The sequence below is a fragment of the Carcharhinus amblyrhynchos genome, chromosome 5 (assembly GCF_965287045.1).
Source record: "Carcharhinus amblyrhynchos chromosome 5, sCarAmb.v2.hapA, whole genome shotgun sequence".
Taxonomy (NCBI): Eukaryota; Metazoa; Chordata; class Chondrichthyes; order Carcharhiniformes; family Carcharhinidae; genus Carcharhinus; species Carcharhinus amblyrhynchos.
The window spans coordinates 3,580,177-3,599,788 of NC_137328.1; the positions used below are offsets into that span (position 1 = coordinate 3,580,177).

The 19,612-nt window shown below is 44.0% G+C and overlaps 1 protein-coding gene across 1 annotated transcript in view; it reads left to right on the plus strand.

Moving 5' to 3' along the window:
- The window catches only part of megf10 (multiple EGF-like-domains 10), a 153,193-nt gene extending 135,597 nt beyond the window's left edge, over window positions 1-17,596 (plus strand). The window contains exons 19-25 of the mRNA XM_080188349.1: window positions 1,613-1,741; window positions 3,429-3,665; window positions 6,725-6,852; window positions 8,311-8,437; window positions 9,996-10,043; window positions 13,136-13,342; window positions 15,987-17,596. Coding sequence (XP_080044475.1) covers window positions 1,613-1,741; window positions 3,429-3,665; window positions 6,725-6,852; window positions 8,311-8,437; window positions 9,996-10,043; window positions 13,136-13,342; window positions 15,987-16,147 — 1,037 coding nt within the window. The 3' untranslated portion in view covers window positions 16,148-17,596. The remainder of the gene's footprint in view (window positions 1-1,612; window positions 1,742-3,428; window positions 3,666-6,724; window positions 6,853-8,310; window positions 8,438-9,995; window positions 10,044-13,135; window positions 13,343-15,986) is intronic.
- The last annotated feature ends 2,016 nt before the right edge of the window (window positions 17,597-19,612 follow it).

A 19,612-nucleotide genomic window follows, 5' to 3' on the forward strand; every position in this document is an offset into this window, starting at 1 on the left:
CACTGTCAGGCAGTGCCTTCCACTCGCTGAGTGAAATCCAGATGGTTCTTCCTTTTTTGCAGTTCACCTTACATCAATATCCTCTCGCTCTCCACCACCCCACCAATGGGAAAAGTTTCTACCGTGTCCAGTCCCCCTGAAAACCTCTGTCACACCTCCTTTAGACTTTCTCTCCGTAGTGGACAGTCCCAGCTTCTCCAGTCTATAAGCGTAACTGAAGTTCCTCATCCCTAGAACCATTCTCGTGAATCTTTGCTGCATTCTCTCGGATACCTTCACATCCTTCCTAAAATCTGGAACCCCACAGCTCAGCGCAATACTCCAGTTGAGGGTAAACTAGCATTTTATATCTGTTAAAATTATATAAGTTATATGTTTCAATCCGCACCAATTGAAGTATCCACATTTAAAAGGAGCAGTCACTTACGTTGTTCCAATATTATCTTTACATTTATGACAATTGCTTAGAGTGGTTTTAAACTGTGTGCTTATTTTGGACAGAAAAGGCCTTGTGCAGGTGCCCCAGAATTACTCTAAAAGAGTCTTATCATTGAGGCAAAATCCACGTCCTTTGGGCTACTGTTTCTTCCAAAATAGTCCAGATATGAACTTGCCCTTAAAGCAATACTGGGGAGATTCAGAAAATATGGTTTGAAATTCTTCAAGTGTTGATTCTAGAAAGATTGTAAAGTTCCGAATGAGAAGGTGAGGTGTTGTTCCTTGAGCTTGCATTGAGAGGGACAGGGTAGGAGACCAAGGGTAGCGTGGGAGTGAACAAAAATGACACATGATCACTAGCTCGGTGTCAGGTTGGAGGACTGAACAGAAGTTCCCACAAAACAGTCACCCAGTTTGGATTCCGCAGACCAAATTGCCAGCGTTGAATCTCCTCCACCCATTCATGGGTCCTCAGTCCCCTTTTCACCACGTTCCCAACCACTCCACAAACTCTAAATGTGAGAAACTCATGTAGCTCACTGACCATCGACCGATGCCTTGTCTGAACAGATGAATTAGACGTGAGGGGCAGATGTTTATGACTCAACATTCAGTTCCTTGCTGCCGTAGTGTAGATGCCCCATCTGGTGGTGATATGACAAACTGCAGATTTAAACAGTCCACCAGCCAAGGGGAATTGGGGGCAGGGTGACTAGTTGAAGAAGGAGGGGGAGGATTAAAGGATGACCTTTTGGGGGGGTGGGGGAAGAGGAAGGTTGCCTCCAGTGAACCAAAGTGGCTAACAAAGGAAGTTCCACCCTTGTGTAACACCAACATGCGCAGCCAAAGCTGTCAAAGGATCGAGAGCTGTCCAAAGTCTCCCCCCACCTGCAAAATTTTAGATGTGTCGGTGGCAGAGGGGCAGGAAATCACCCATTGAATTTTACTTGGTTTCCACCCATTGAATTTTACTTGGTTTCCACCCTTCCCCTCCATCTTAAAACCAACCAATCAGGGAGTGTAAAATCCAGCCCGATGTGTTGGACAAGTCAAAGATATTTTTATTTTTGGGTCATGATGAGTGGGGTCTTGTGAGACCGGTTCTAAAGACTGGAGACCCCCAGGAATGGCTTGTGTGTCCTATCCACCCATCCTCGATGTTAATGTTTTACAGGATGTCTACCAGGGACCTATGGTTATGGCTGTCGACAGATGTGTGACTGTCTGAACAATTCCACATGCGACCACATCAAAGGCACCTGTTACTGCAGCCCCGGATGGAAAGGTTCAAAATGTGACCAAGGTACAACGTTCACTCCCAGCCCAGCGGCTTTATCTTACATCTGTTCACGAGCTTGCTTGCCTTCTTAGATCGAAGTTAAATGAATCTTGTCAGTTATTCAGCCTTGAACTCTCTTGTGTGTTAATACTTCCTTGTAACCCAAAGTGCTGAAGCAGACTGGAGGCTACTTTTTGGAATGGGAGTTCTACATAGAAGTTACGGGCCATTCGGCCCATCGAATCCATGTCAGTCTTTACCCTCCATGTCAACAAATGGTTCCAATCACAGTTTCCTGCCTAGTTCCCACCAATCTAATCACAGTTTCTGGACCAAACACTAACCCCTGCGAATCTCACTGCCACACAATTCTCTGTCTGAAGATTCTCTCTTGCTCTCTACTCTAAATCTCTTACAGGTAATCTTTTACCTATGACCTCCCCCCCTTGACCCCTCACCTATTGTTTCCATCCAAGCGTAACGATAAACGTTCCAATCAGATCGCCCCATAATCTGTGTTTTTCCAATGACAAAAGAAAACAACTTTTCAAGTCCCTCTTCTTCTTTAGATTTCCTTGCAGTACCCAAGTGAATCTTTGCTGAACTCTTTCTAAGGCCTCAATGTGCTTCCTACAGTGTGAGGTTCAACACAGTGCTCTAACTGAGGTTTTATTGTTTTAGAAAGACTCATCATTTTCACTTGACTTCAATATTCTAAAACTTGCAATAATACAGAGAACTCCACCAGCCTTTGGTTATCTCAAAGTGATTTGATTTGATTTGGTTTATTATTGTCACATTTATTAACAAACAGTGAAAAGTATTGTTTCTTGCCGCTATACAGACAAAGCATACCATTCATAGAGAAGGAAAGGAGAGAGTGCAGAATGTACCGTTACTGTCATAGCTAGGGTATAGAGAAAGATCAACTTTTAATGCAAGGTTGGTCCATTCAAAAGTCTGATGGAGAAGCTGTTCTTGAGTCGGTTGGTACGTGACCTCAGACTTTTGTATCTTTTTCCTGATGGAAGAAGTTGGAAGAGAGAATGTCCAGGGTGCATGGGGTCCTTAATTATACCAGCTGCTTTGCCAAGGCATCTGGAAGTGTAGACAGAGTCAATGGATGGGAGGCTGGTTTGCGTGATGGATTGGGCTACGTTCATAGCCTTTTGTAGTTCCTCATGGTCTTAGGCAGAGCAGGAGCCCATACCAAGCTGTGATACAACCAGAAAGAATGCTTTCTGTGTGAAAGCTGGTGAGAGTCGTAGCTGATATGCCAAATTTCCTTTGTCTTCTGAGAAAGCAGAGACATTGGTGGGCTTTCTTAACTACAGTGTCAGCATGGGGGAACCAGGACAAGTTGTTGGTGATCTGGACACCAGACATTCTCTCTTCCACTTTCTTCAGTTGTGGAAAAGATACAGAAGTCTGAGGTCACGTACCAACTGACTCAAGAACAGCTTCTTCCCTGCTGCCATCAGACCTTTGAATGGACCTACCTCATATGAAGTTGATCTTTCTCGACACCCTAGCTATGGCTGTAACACTACATTCTGCACTCTCTCCTTTCCTTCTCTATGAATGGTGTGTTTTGTCTGTATAGCGCGCAAGAAACAATACTTTTCACTCTATTCCATTACATGTGGCAATAATCAATCAAATTAAATAAAATCATGTCATGTTAAAGTATTATTTTACTTGTCTTTTCCAGCTGGTGTTATAATTGTGGGCAATCTCAACAGCCTTAGTCGGACCAGCACCGCCATTCCTGCTGATTCCCATCAGATTGGAGCTACCGTGGGCATCATCATCCTTCTCCTGATTGTTCTCTTCCTCCTGGTGCTCTTCATAATGTACCGTCGGAAACAAAAGGGCAAGGAGGCTAACATGGCAGCTGTGACTTACTCACCGGCTCTCCGAGTCATGAACGCTGATTACTCCGTCACAGGTGAGAGATTCCCAGTGCTGAACTCAAAAATTAATCAACGGCTTCATGTGAATTGTGGTACACAAGAATGTGATTATATCAGGAGCAGGAATCAGCCATTCAGCCCCTCGAGCTTGTGTTGCTTTTCAATTAGATTATAGCACATAGAACATTCCAGCGCAGTACAGGTCTTCCAGCCCTTGACGTTGCACTGACCTGTGAAACCAATCTAAAGCCCATCTAACCTACACTACAATATCATCCAAATGTTTATCCAATGACCATTTAAATGCCCTTAAAGTTGGCGAATCCACAACTGTTGCAGGCAGGGCATTCCACGCCCTTACTACCCTCTGAGTAAAGAACCTACCTCTGACATCCGTCCTATATCTAACACCCCTCAATTTAAAGCTATGTCCCCTCGTGCTAGCCATCACCATCCGAGGAAAAAGGCTCTCATTGTCCACCCTATCTAATCCTCATCATCTTATATGCCTGTATTAAATCACCTCTTAACCTTCTTTTCTCTAACGAAAACAACCTCGAGTCCCTCAGCCTTTCCTCATAAGACCTTCCCACCATACCAGGCAACATCCTGGTAAACCTCCTCTGCACCCTTTCCAATGCTTCCACATCTTTCCTATAATGCGGCGACTAGAACTGTATGCAATACTCCAAGTGCAGCCGCACCAGAGTTTTGTACAGCTGCAACATGACCTCATGGCTTCTAAACTCAATCCCTCTACCAGCTAACACACTGTACGCCTTCTTAACAACCCTATCAACCTGGGTGCCAACTTTCAGGGATCTACACACATGGACACTGAGATCTCTCTGCTCAACCACACTACTAAGTAACTTACCATTAGCCCAGTACTCGTATTCCTGTTACTCCTTCCAAAGTGAATCACCTCACACTTTTCCACATTAAACTCCATTTGCCATCTCTCAGCCCAGCTCTGCAGCTTATCTATGTCCGTCTGTAACCTGCAACACCCTTCCACACTGTCCACAACTCCACCAACTTTAGTGTCATCCACAAATTTACTAACCCATCCTTCTACACCCTCATCCAGGTTGTTTATAAAAATGACAAACAGCAGTGGCCCCAAAACAGATCCCTGCAATACACCACTACTGAACTCCAGGATGAACATTTCCCATCAATCACCACCCTCTGTCTTCTTACAGCTAGCTAATTCCTGATCCACACTACTCAATCCCATGCCTCCATATCTTCTGCAATAACTTACTGTGGGGGACCTTATCAAACTCTTTACTGAAATCCATGTACACGACATCAACTGCCTTACCCTCATCCACCTCTTTGGTCACCTTCTCAGTAAGGTTTGTGAGGCATGACCTACCCTTCACAAAACCGTGCTGCCTATCTCTAATCAAATTATTCCTTTCTAGATGATTATAAATCTTCTCTGTTATAATCCTTTCCAAAACTTTGCACACAACAGAAGTAAGGCTCACTGGTCTATAATTACTAGGGTTGTCTCTACTCCCCTTCTTGAACAAGAGGACAACATTTGCTATCCTCCAGTCTTCTGGCAGAGACTAACTTACCCATCTTGACTCTATGTTCCCCAATAGCCAACAAAAATGCAGTCATCTCCATTTTGAAATTTTTAATTGACCTCCTGTTTCTCAACAGCCATTTCTGGGGGGGGGGAATTTTCTACATTTCCACCACCCTTATGTGAAGGGTTTCTTCAGTCAGCCTGGCTCTAACTTTAAGGTTACATCCCTTGTTCTGCACTGCGCCTCCTCCCCAGATGTAATATTAAAAACCAATTGCGCATCCATTGCCGTTTGATGAAGAGCATTCCAAACCTCCGCCATCCTTTGTGTGCAGAGTGTTTTCCAATTTCCCTCCAAATTCTTCCAACTGCTGCCAATAACAGACAGTGAGAGTGGGAGAGATTCCTGGGGTCAGCCATGTGATGGGGAGAAGGGTGGAGGTTCCATCATCACTAGCCAGACTAGTGATCTGTAACGTACTCAACTGCCTGTCACCTAACTCAATCCAGAACGGAGATCGACGAGATGCGAGAGATCTCGGAGGATGTTAATCCGTCTTAAATATGATTTGATGCAGCACTAATGCACTTGCGTATCGTAAAATTCATGAATACATGCATTGAATAGACTGGAGTGCCTCAACAATGGACTGATTGTCCCTGCAGGTGGAATTTTCTGATGTACGAGCATATTAATCTTCCAATAAGTTGTGTTTAAGTTCATATTTAACTTGCATTTAATCCTCTTCCACCACTGCAACCCTCTCCACCCTGACATTTCTGCACCATTGGTGGCCAAGTCTTCAGCTACCAAGGCTCTAAACTCTGGGATTCCCTCCTGAACCTCTCTGCCTCTTTCTCCCCTTTTTTTTAGCCCTTCTTAAAAATGATCCAAGCTTTTGGCCATTTGCCTAACATGACTTTATAAGACGGGGTGTCGAGTACTGTTTCTGATCATCTCCCATGTAGGGAGCCTTGCAACATTTTTTTCTCTTGTGAAGGTGCTATACGAATGCAGGTCATTGTTGTTTTGTAGTGCAGAAGGAACACATCAAAATGGTCTAATTCACACATCAAGCCAGTTCAGGGAACAGGCTCTGACTGTTGTGGGAGAACAAATCGCCATCCCCCCCCCCCCCCCCCCACCAAACAACCCCTTTGCTTGGACGCATGAGATGGCACTCAGCATCCAAATCAGGACAAGGTTAAAGATCTTTCAGCTTAAATCTTGACACCTCAGAATGTCCTGTCTGAATATTATGGAGTCTGAAACTACCCACCAGCTTAAAATAGGAAGTCTCAGAACACCAGGTTAAAGTCCAACAGATTTATTTGGTACCATGAGCTTGCAGAGCGCTGCTCCTTCGTCAGGACTCTTTGGAGAAGCAGTGGGATTAGACCAGAAGCTTTCCCTCCTCTGGTGATAAATAAAGCTACTTTGGAAGCCAGATCAGGCCTCTGAGTGATTTCTGAATTCATCCGCGCTAACGTGACCCAAAGTACAACAATGAGGCCTCTTACTGAGCCTGGTTGGCTGTTTTTTTTCTGCAGACGCGATGTCACCAGGTAACACTGGAAACGCAAACAGCCATTATTTCTCCAACCCGAGCTACCACACCTTAGCGCAATGTGGGAGCCCACCTCACACCAACAACTGTCAGCGCAGCATCTCTGGAAAGGTAAGAAATACTCACTGAGAAATAATAGCTACTCTCTCAACAGGGTGGCAGCATCTTACAATTGTCAACCTGCCAACAGCAATCATTTCAGCAAATAGAGAAATCTAAGGTTTGCGGCCTCAAAGAAACCGCCTTGTTTAAACAGTGGTCAGCTTTCATAGCAGAATAATACATTGTGTAGCACATGGAATGACAAATGCCGGGGTTCTCTGACCTCGCCCGCGGCTGGGATTTTCCAGTCCCGCTGCAGTGAATGGAGACTTGGCTGAGCACTAATGTCCCCCTCCTCGCTGACAGTGGTGATGGAACGTGCAGGACTGGAGAATTCCAGCCATAGTATTTACTGAGAAAGAACTTGGGAATTACTGCCAGCATGGGGTGTGATGGACCGAATGGCCTCCTTAAGATACATGTCAATCTAGCACAGAAACAGGCCATTTGCTCCAACCAATTGCCTGTTCAAGTCCCACTCCAGAGGCCCAGGCACCAAAATCCAGGCCGACATTCCCAGTGCAATAATGAGGGAGTGCTGCACTGTTGTAGGTGCCGTCCTTTGGATGAGATGTTAAACTGAGGCACTATCTCTCTCCTCTGGTGAATATAAAAGATCGAATGGCTGCTATCTTGAGGATCAGCAGAGGAACTCTCTATGATATCCTGGCCAATGGGTTATTCTCAATGAACAGATTATCTGTTCATCGTTACATTGCTGTTTGTGGGAGCTTGCTGTGCGCTAATTGGCTGCTGTATTACCCATAACACCTCACTTCAGCGGTAGCTAATTGATTGTCAGGCACTTTGGGGATATCCTGAGGGTGTAATAGGCACCAAGTCAATGCAAATTTTTCAGCGCTTTCTTTTAATAGATGTTAACAATCATCTTCAATGTGTGCATACATTGTGTGCATTCAGGGTGGCACGGTGGTTAGCACTGCTGCCTCACAGCACCAGGGACCCGGGTTCGATTCCCAGCTTGGGTCACTGTCTGTGTAGAGTCTGCATGTTCTCCCCGTGTCTGCGTGGGTTTTCTCTGGACGCTCCGGTTTCCTCCCACAGTCCGAAAGACGCGCTGGTTAGGTGCATTGGCCGTGCCAAATTCTCCATCAGTGTACCCGAACAGTGTGGTGACTAGGGGATTTTCACAGCAACTTCATTGCGGTGTTGATGTAAACCTACTTGTGACTAAAAACAAACTTTAAGACTTTAAACTTTAAAAAACAGGGTGGGCAGCGGATTGCAATGCAAATCATGGCCTGGATTCACAGGACCTGCACCCCCCCCCCCCCCCCCCCCACCGCCACTCCACCGAATCCATTGTCAAATAAACCACTCAACGGTACAGACAAAAACTCAACAAGAATGGCAAATAGACCTGAGGCTATTGAAACTGTAACTTGAGCAGTATTAAGATGAAAGCAAATGACTCCATATTTTGATTGCTCCTTTTTGACACAACAGACGAAGAACAATCAACTCTTCGTAAATCTCAAAAATCTCAAGAGTCAAGGAAAGCAAGGTTCCGTTATGGATTACACAGCAACCTTACCCGCTGACTGGAAACAGGGTGGCTACCCGAACGATCTCGGTATTCCAATTTCTAACTCATTATTAGCTACTGAATGCAATGTCATGTGGAGAGATACTTAGGTTTGATTGGGGGAACAATAGATTGGATGTTAACAGGGTTAGGGAGAGGGGCAGAGATTCCGATGGAAACCCCGGATTTCTCCACCCACTGTGGAATTTTAACTCAGTGGTAGATGACTTTTGGTCCTGAAATCTTCTTTGCTTGGACGTCAGCCTGACTGATAGGTTTGGCTTCTACTTGGGCAGAGGACCCCTGAGTTAGATGCTTCAAGGACCAGGTCAATCAAATCCCTGACCCCAGCTTGGTGGGAGATGCGGTTTCTGGATCCAATCCTCAGTCACAGGGAGCTTTGCAAGGGGTGAGGTAGCTTGGGGGGACCTGGGGGGAAAAGCACTCCTGCTCCTCCCGGCCTTAAAGGGATTTACCTTCTGTCTAAAACTGCCCACTCCTCCCTCCATCCACAAGGCCTGGCCAACACTTGCCATTGTAACATCAGAGTAACCCAGGGGCAGCCGGCCTCATTAACAGATTTAAATTCATCTTCTAAAAGTGGGTTGACTGCCCACTCCTTGCCCCACCCCAACTTCCCAACTGCTCAAAGATTGTTTCAGTTTAACATTTACAATAATCACGTTTGGACCATCTTTGCCCGTATCATTTTACATCAAGCTGTTACATAAGAATGGGAGGAGGCCATTCATCCCGCTCCTCAGCCTCCCCCATTCGGTTAAAAACATATTTGATCGGCATAGGGGAGGCGATGACCCAATGTATTATCGTTCGAATATTAATCCAGAATCTCCGCTAATGTTCTGGGGACGTGGGTTCAAATCCCACCATGGAAGATGGCGGAATTTGAATTCAATAAAAACCAATATCTGGAACTAAGAAGCTACCGATAATCATGAAACCATTGTCAATTGGTCAAGAAATACCCATCTAGTTCACTAATGTCCTTTAGGGAAGGAAATCTGCCATCCTAACCTGGTCTGACCTACATGTGACTCCAGACCCACAGCAATGTGGTTGACTCTCAACTGCCCTCGGGCAACTAGGGATGGGCAATAAATGCTGGCCCAGCCAGCGATGCCCACGTCCTATGAATGAATTAAAAAGAATCTGAACTCCAGCTACCTGACTTTATTCCATAGCCCTCTGTACTGTTACTTAAAACAACCTATCAACCTCAATAGTGAAATTTTCCACTGGCCCTCAGTCTCAACTGCTTTGGTGGGGAGAGAATTCTAAACTTCCACTATTCTTTGCTCTGAGATCACCCCTCAGTGACCTTTAGGGGTCCCCCCTCCACCCCAGAGGGAATAGCTGCTCTCTCTTAACCCTCTCAAAACCTTCATTCACACTGTAATCTCCTATATACAGGGGAATACAAGCCAATACTCTGCGTAACCGGTTCTTATGATTTAACTCCTTTAATCCTTGTCTAATTCCCCGAGGCGGGTACCCTTCGTGAGGTGTGGTGCCCAGAACTGAACTAGTTGCTCCAGGAGATTGATGTCCTGTCTCAGAAACTTACTACGCTTTTGTTTACTTACAGGTGGTGCCTTTGGCATTGACCGAGGATATGTTGGAAAATCTCTTAAAGGTACGATTTTAAATGGCGTCTCTGCTCTCGAAACTTTCACCCCCTCGATTCCAGCTCTGGAAAGGTCGGCTGGGCAGTAGCTGGGAGAACCCTGTCAAATAGCCACAATCCCCAAAACACCATGGGAAAGTATTATGGGGAGGGGAGAATGATTGTTTAATTAATTCTAGGTTGTACCTTCAGGTCAAGGTTGGCATTCCATAGAATAGAATACCTACAGTGCAGAAGAGGCCATTCAGCCCATCAAGTCTACACTGACTCTCGAGCCCCGTGCATTTACCATGGCTAATTCCCTAACCTGCATGCCTTGGGAACTAAGGGACAATTTACCTTGGTCAATCCACCTAACCTGCACATCCTTAGACTGTGGGAGGAAACTGGAGCATCCAGAGGAAACCCACACAGACACAGGGAGAATGTGTAAACTCCACGCCCACACACAGTCACCCAAGACTGGAATTGACTCGGGTCCCTGGTGCTGTGAGGCAGTAGTGCTAACCACTGTGCCAACATGTCACCCATCTGGCACCCACTTTAGTTTCCTTTGAAAAAGGTAGTTGCGGTACACTCACAGTGTTCCAGGATTTTGACCCAGTGACAGTGAAGGAACGACACTATATTTCTGAGTCAGGATGATGTGTGACTTGAAGGTGAAGCTGCAGCTGGTGGGGTTCCAATGTGCCAGATGTCCGTGTCCGTCGAGTTGGGGAGAATTCATGAGTTTAGAAGGTGCTGTTGAATGAATTAACTTTGATGCGTTGCTGTAGTTCACGTTGTAGATTATACACATTGCTGGCGGAGCATACCAGTGGTGACAGGAGTGTAGGTTTTGTTGAAACCATGTTAACATAGATAACTGAGAGTTCCTGCCGATGTCACAGTGATATGAAGTTATGTTGATGGAGTGGAAGTTGCTTTGGGCCCATTCACACCTAAACTTTGGAATCTGGCCAATTGAATGGTGCCACTTGTCCAAAGGAACATTTCTCGGAGTCTTTGAAGTTGTAAAATTGGCCACAGCCAATGGTTATGGGCCGAATACTGGCAAATGGGATTTTTAATTTTTTTTCATTCATGGGACATGGACATCGCTGGCTGGCCAGCCTTTATTGCCCGTCTCTAATTGCCTGAGGGTCAACTGCATTGCTATAGCTCTGGGGTTACATATAGGCCACATCAGGTAAGGACAGCAGATTTCCTTCCCTAAAGGACATTAGTGAACCAGATGGGTTTTTCCAACAATTGACAATGGTTTCATGGTCATCAGTAGACCCAGATTTTTTTTATTGAATTCAAGTTTCCACCATCTCCTGTGGCAGGATTCAAACCCCAGTCCCCAGAACAGTAGCTCAGTTTCTGGATTAATAGTTTAGCGATAATGCCTCAAGCCATTGCCTCCCCCTAAGCTTCATTATGTGGCACTGTGAAGCAGCAGTGCTAACCACTGTGCCACCATGCTGCCCCGCTGCAAAGTTTTAAGCAAAATAAGTTGCAGAAGAAGTTAAAGTCTGTAATATTGAGAAATTGAATATAAAAGTGGAGGAAAATTAACAAAAATTGAGGAAAGGAAGTGGAAAAATAGCCAGGTGGAAAATGGTAGAGCGGGGAGAACGTAAGCTTTCAAATGTTATATTTCAAACTATTGTTATTTCAGTAATGTCACTAGAATAAATGAAATCTTGATGTTTGAAGTGGAATTATTGCTGTAATGTAACAGGCAAAGATATCAGGATCTGAGGGTGAATGATCTAGGATTCCAAGGAACTGCAGAGCTCAAGAAACACGCTGAAACCAAGGAAGCTGAGATCGACAGAGCTGTGAATGTGTTAATATCCTCTCCCTATGACCAGAGATAAAAGGAACGAGGAAGAGATTTAGGGAAGAAAGGAATATGGGGGAGGGAGGAGGTTAATGGGGCAGTATAGGAGAGGTAGGGGTTCATAGGAATAGAGCAAATAGGAGTAGGAATAGGCCATTCAGCCCATCGAGCCTGCTGTCCCATTCAACTGGATCATGACTGATCTTTTGCCTCAACTCCATCTTCCTACGCAATCACTTGATTTGATTTATTATTGTCACATGTATTAATATACAGTGAAAAGTATTGTTTCTTGCATGCTATACAGACAAAGCATACCGTTCATAGAGAAGGAAAGGAGAGGGTGCAGAATGTAGTGTTACAGTCATAGCTAGGGTGTAGAGAAAGATCAACTTAGTGCGAAAAATCTTAGTGCAGGGAAAATCTGTTCGGTTGGGACATGATCTCAGACTTTTGTAACTTTTTCCCAATGGAAGAAGTTGGAAGAGAGAATGTCCGGGGTGCGTGGATCCTTAATTCTGCTGGCTGCTTTTCCAAGGCTGCGGGAAGTGTAGACAGAGTCAATGAATGGGAGGTTGGTCTGCATGATGGACTGGGCTTAATTCACGACCCTTTGTAGTTCCTTGTGGTCTTGGGCAGAACAGCAGCCATACATACCAAGCTCTGATACAACCAGAAAGAATGCTTTCTATGGTGCATCTGTAAAAGTTGGTGAGAGTCATAGTGGACATGCCAAATATTTTTAATCTTCTGAGTAAGTAGAGGCTTTCTTAACTATAGTGTTGGCATGGGGGGGGCCAGGACAGACAATCTGGACATCTAAAAACTTGAAGGTCTTGACCATTTCTACTTTGTCCCCCTCGATGAAGACAGGGGCATGTCCTCCACTACGCTTGATGTCATTGGTACCTAGAAACCTACCAGCTTCTGCTCTGAGTCTAGGGAGGGAGGGCACAGCTGACTGTCCACTGGTGGAATGCCATCCAAAATAAACCATGGATACCATGATTCTCAACACTGCTGTAATATATGCAGATACTGGAAGTCTGAAATAAAAACAGAAAATATTCAGCAGGTTAGGAAGCATGTGTGGAGGGAGAAGCAGAGTTAATTTTGCTGCTTGATCACTTTTCACCCTCCTGATGAAGGGTCATCAGGGTGAAATGTTAATTCTGTTTCTGTCTTCACAGACACCATCTGACCTGCTGCCATGTATTCACAATTTCAATCAGCCTTTTGGATTTTGATGACTTATTTACTTTTAATTTTTCAGATCTGGTGAAGAGTTCAGGCTGTAGTGCCAGCACCTGCTCACTCAACAGTGCCGAGAACCCGTACGCCACCATCAAGGACCCTCCGGTTTTTACCTCCAAAAACTCGGAGTGTGGTTACGTTGAGATGAAGTCCCCGGCTCGCAGGGATTCACCGTATGCTGAGATTGGCAACTCAACTTCAGCCAATAAAAATGTCTATGAAGTTGGTAGGTGTCGGGGCAATCCTCATTGTTTTAGTGAATAAGATAGAAACTGTAATAAGTCTGACAATTAACTACATTTATTGTTGTTTCAAAATAAACCACTTGTCTTAAGTCTATGTACAGAGTAAGACAAACCATTCTAAATGTATAATTACATGTGAAGAGCTTCCTGAACAAATGTCTGTTGTTAGGGTACCAAATCAGAAACCCCAAGGTATATTATGAAGCCACACTAAACCTCAACAATTTACTATTTTTGGCATTAATGTGAGGTCATGGGTAGAGGAGGGCACTCATAATGTTACAATGGCAGCATGGGCTCATTGGGCCGAAGGGCCTATTTCCCGTGCTGTGTTGTTCTTTGTTCTTTGAGGTTAAGATGTTTCACTCCAGGCAAGATTCTGCTGATAAACTGAGAGCTTATATCAAAACAAACTTTATTTGACAACACAGTTCAACTATAACAAATGAATTAGCTTAGCTTTTAACCATTGAACAATATTTGAACATGACAATATTCTTAACTGCTCACCTAACATAAGTTTGAATCAAGAAATATTTATCTTCTAGACACAAATCTCTCTTTATAATTAGTTAACAAAACACAGGCATACTTACTTATGACTTAGGTCAACAGTCTTAGAGCTTTCAGAAAGCCTCTGGAGAGAGAGAGAGAGCGAAAGAGAGATATTTCTTTCTTCTATCAGCACAGGCAGCAACTACTCTTTATTTTAAAATTAAAATGGAACTGCCCTTTCCTGCAAGCTTAGCTCCTCCCATTGACTACACGAGTCTGTATACCTAAAATCCCAAGTAAACATAAAAGGCTTTAAGCCTTCTGCAAAATAAACAGTTACATGGCTAAACTGATTAAGTACCCGAGTTTTCAGATAAACTGACCTATTGTAACAAAACTCTGCCTTATTCAGAAGAATGAGGGGAGATTTTACAGAAACATGTAAGATTATGAAGGGAATAGATAAGATAGAAGCAGGGAAGTTGTTTCCACTGGAGGGTGAAACTAGAACAAGGGGGCATAGCCTCAAATTAAGGGAGAACAGATTTAGGACTGAGTTGAGGAGGCACTTCTTCACCCAAAGGGTTGTGAATCTGTGGAATTCCCTGCCCAGTGAAGCAGTTGAGGCTACCTCAGTGAACATTTTTAAGGCAAGGATAGAAAGGTTTTTAACAGTAAAGGAATTAAGGGTTATGGTGAGCAGCAGGTGGGTGGAGCTGAGTCCACGAAAAGATCAGCCATGATCTTATTGAATGGCGGAGCAGGCTCGAGGGGCCAGATGGCCGACTCCTGCTCCCAGTTCTTATGTTCTTTTGTTATGTTATTGAGTAAAAGCCGAGATCAACAAACAAGCCATTTAACTAATTTCTCCTTCCCTATCTGTTCTATCTTCATCCTGCCTTAAGGTAACATAAAAAGACGACTATATTCTTGTAGTATCTTCATTGTCTGATGCAGTGTCAAGTTCCATGACACAGTTTCTAAGGGCAGACAGACAGGGTTAATATTGATCAGGGAAAATGGAAGAAAGTGAAAAACAGAACTGATTAGGACGTTTGCAATGATAAAAATAGCAACATCTTGCCTAAATAAAGCAGCTTTAAATAATAAAATGATGGCGCAGTGGTTAACACTGCTGCCTCACAGTGCCAGGGACCTGGGTTTGATTCTCGGCTTGGTCTCTGTCTGTGTGGAGTTTGCACATTCTCCTCGTGTCTGCATGGGTTTCCTCTGGGTGCTCCGGTTTCCCTCACAGCCTGAAAGATGTGTAGGTTCGGTTGATTGGCCATGCTAAATTACCCCTTAGTGTCAGGGGATTAGCAGGGTAAATAAATTGGTTGATGGGGTAGGGCCTGGGAAGGATTGTGATTGGTGCAGACTCGATGGGCCAAATAGCCTCTTTCTTGTTATGATTCAATGATTCTATAATTCAAATAAGCATTATCAGGCAACATTTGATACTATGTTCCTAAGTAGACATTATGGCAAATGTCTAAAAGCTTGGTCAAAGAGATAGGATTTGAAAAGCACCAGAGAGAAGGAGAGAGAGACAGAGAAGGGGAGAGAGGTTTGAGGAAGGAATGAGCTTAAGTTCCAAGTAGCTGAAGGTGCAGGCACCAACGGTGGAGTAATTAGAATTGGAGACATGCTTAAGGTGGTCTTCCTCTGTACAGTACGATTCTGTGACTCCACATCCTTCTGAAGCATGACCCTGTTTAAATACATAAGCACACTATCCTGTCTGTTGAATCAGTGCCCGCTCTTTTCAAAGCAATCCAATAAGCCTTTTCCCGATATCCCTGCGTTTTGTTGTCCTTACAAGTATGTAACCAATTCCTTTTTGAAATTCGCTGTTGACTTTGTTTCCACCATCTTTCAAGGCAGCGCACTCTGAATCCTAATTACCTCTGGTTTCTGTTGTCAATCACCTTTGATTCTTGATCTGTCAGCCAATGGAAATGGTTTCTCTTGATCTAAACCCTTCTTGATTTTAAATATCTTTATCAGATCTCCTCGTGGCCTTCTCTGCTCTGAGGAGAATGGGCGTGGTTTTCTATATTATAGCAACTACAGCATGATTTCTGAGGCTAAGGTTTAATGGTGATTGAATATGATATTCTTGTATTGTAGAACCAACGGTCAGCATTGTCCAAGGGACATACTCCAACAATGCATCCTTAGGCCAGGATCCATACGACCTGCCCAAGAACAGTCACATTCCGTGCCATTATGACTTGCTTCCAGTCCGAAACAGCCCTTCACCATCACAGAACATGGATGACAACGAATGAGTCAACTGGCACCAATTTACCACTGCCGGGTGGCCAAGGTTCAACAACTCTCTTGGGAAATGTCAGAAGAACACTGACAGTGTCTTGCCACCTGCCCTAGCCGTGTTTAGATGATGATTTAACCTCCAGAGCTCAGTCGAAGAGCGGGGAAACTGTCGAGGCCACTGCACAGCTAAAGAGACTCCCTCCTTTTAAATGTCCTTCTTTGCTTTCGTTATTTTGAGATGTCCTTCAGGACTGATATTAAATCTGGTGTCTACTTTACGGGCACGTGGAATTATTTGGGCATTCAAAGCGAACTACTGTAGTGTGGTATCACATTGTGCAAATAAAATGTGAGTGAAGAATTTAATTTTCCAACACTTTCCAGAAAGGAGATCCTTCGAAACATGTCCACCATGTCATTCCTTAACTCCCACGAGTCTTTTTCTTTCAACAAATCATTCCATGTATACATTGCTAACATTTAATGACACATATTGATGGTAATTTCTTGAAGTAGGTAGCTTAGAAATATTTTAGTTCTCTATACTCTGCCTAGAACGTGGCTTAACTGAGGAAAATGTGTGAGGCAAAACAATCAAATGGTAACTGCAAGTGATCATAAGCAAGGCGCACGAGGAATTGATGAAACCTCAGAGTTCGGTGATTGTAACGTGCAATGTAAATGCAGCCATCAAACGGAGATTTCCATCGCACGGTCACCAGATCCACATGCCTTTGAATCTGTGCGGCCACAGCCATTTGCTGTTCCTACTTGCGAGCTTTTTTGTAAAATAAAACCGGTGCTGTGCTTAAGCTGGTCTTGTGCATCAGAAATAAGTTTGTAAAGATAGCCGTGAGTTTGCCCTTTCAATAACTGTCTGCATTATTAAAATGTGTTTCTCATGCAGCTTTCTCTCGTTTTTTTTTTGCATTTAATCCTGTGTTCCGATTAACATTTCTGTACATTGCTTCCGATACTGCTTAGAAGTATTTTGCTTTTTGTTATGACCTTGCCTCAGCTTTCTGAGCCAGTGTTATTAGTCTTGTTATTGTATAATAAGTTGTACATAGGTGTAAAACCAGGTTAAACTGACTGACAAGTGGTAACTTGTTTAATGGACTTAAAACTGTACAGAGGAAGATCCCGCCTGTCAGTAACATTAACTTGTAAGTGCTGATGCACTTTCTAGTCGTGTATTGTGTTGTGACATATTAAATATACTGTCGCACAAACACCACTTCCTTTACCCGAATGATAATCTTTTTATTACATTATTTATGTTCTTTTTCTCAACCAGTTTAAAGCATAAGTAAAATGGAAGTATTTTATTCCTATTCGTTCACCCAAATGAAAACAGCACTAAATCTCTCCATCCCCCCTTCTGTTCTTTAAGCATTATATCTGCTACTTTTTATGTATAGAGTGTTTGCCATCAGCTTTCCAATAAAACTTACTCTTGAAAAGAGTCTTTAGTCTATGTCTCTGTGCGTACAAATGTCACCCCATTTCAGTTTTCACAGAATCCCTACAGTACTGAAGGAGGCCATTTGGCCCATCTAGTCTGCACCGACAACAATCCCATCCAGGCCCTATCCTCACAACCTCACATATTTCCCTCACTAGTCCCACTGACACTAAGGAGCATTTTATCATGGCCAATGCATCTAATCTGCACATCTTTGGATTGTGGGAGGAAACCGGAGCACCCGGAGGAAACCCACGCAGATATGGGGAGAACATGCAAACTCCACACAGACAATGACCCAAAGCCAGAATTGAACCCAGGTCCCTGACACTGTTGGACCGCAGCGCTAACCACTGTGTCACCCTGCCACCCTCATTTGAACATATGGGTTAGTCTTAATCTAAATGAGATAATGGAACAGGCTTGAGTCTGCTTCTACTCCTAGTAATACAACCCTCAGTGCAATGCCAGCTGTGCACTTCATCCTTGTAAGTCTCCTTCGCATCCTTCTCACTGTTGCCGTCCCCTTTTGAGAATATGGAGATGGGAACTATACGCATTCATAATTTTGCCATGGTCATGAACCGGTTTTTATTAATTTAGGTGTCGCTAACAAGGACGCTTAATTGACACTTATTAGCATTCCTTTAATTAGTGACAGACAATAGATGCTAGGCTTGTCAGTGGTACTAGGAGTGGCTGATTCCTGAAGACATTTTTACCAGGCTGAGTCTCTGCCAAGTGGAGAGAAAACTCACGAGAGAGAGAAAAACCTACTTCACCCTCACCAGTTTACCTCCCACAGAAGTATCTGTCCATGACAGTGTTGGTCAGACGGACCATTGCACAGTCCTTGTGGAGATGAAGTTCCTCCATTGTGTTGTGTGGCATCATCACTGTGCTAAGTGGAATAGATTCAGCACCAATCCAGAAGCTCATGGACACCCATGAGATGATAACTGAAATTGAGATGTCGAAAGAATGAAGCTACACGCAGGACTATGTCCATGCCCAATGGTAGAAGCAGTGTGCAATTGAGCAATGTAATCCCACAACCAGGGGATCAGATCACAGCTCTGCAGTCCTGTCACATCCAGGTGCAATGTTCCATGTTGCCAAGTAGAACCCCCTATCGTAACTATGCTGGAACAGCTTAAACCTTGTCGAGGAAAACCCTTAACTCAGAATAACTCAGGCAGTGACATTCAGAGTCAAGCTTCGGGAGAGTTTATTTTGCGTGATACCACGGAGAGTCCACCCCAATCAACACCAAGACTGAACTCTAACTTTTCGAGCAAACCCGCGCTATATTTATACAGAGAAACAAACAAGTTTTCGTACTTACTAAAACCACCCCACTATTCTCATTATCTCAGCTAACTCTTTAATCATTGTCCCGTAAATTAGTTGCATGTGTCTAGGACTTATATGTCCTTGGTCTAACAGCATCTTGTTTATCTCTACTCCTAATGATTTACTATGGTTGCGCTTGAGAGAGTTGTAGTTTATTTTCGTATCTCTTCTAAGGCCAGGAGGGCTTGCTATCTGGGCTGGAGACCTTGGGTGTCTGCTAGTCTCATGTTTTTCTTTCCTCCATGCTTCAGCATCTGCTAGACTCATTGTTTTTCTTTCCTGCATGTTTCAGCACCACCTTAACCCTCAGCGTTTAACCCCTTAGGATACAACAGCAGACTTAATTTCTTGCACAAACCTGGTGTTGTCAGACTTCTTACTGTGTTTACCCCAGTCCAACGCGGCAATCTCCACATCATCACTGGAACAGCTTGGCCAGGGCACACAGTTTGTCCTGGACCACAATTACAGTACTGCAGCTGAAATGGTTGCCAGTACCCATAGCTTTTGCCATATTGCATGCATTTAGCTATTTCTTAATGTCGTGTGGAGTGAATCAAATCACAGACTTGTGTCTGTGGCACTGGATCAGGAGAAGGAACATCCACTTGGTACCTTCTAGTTGAAGGGAGGAATTTTCTTTCCATGTTCACCTTGAAAC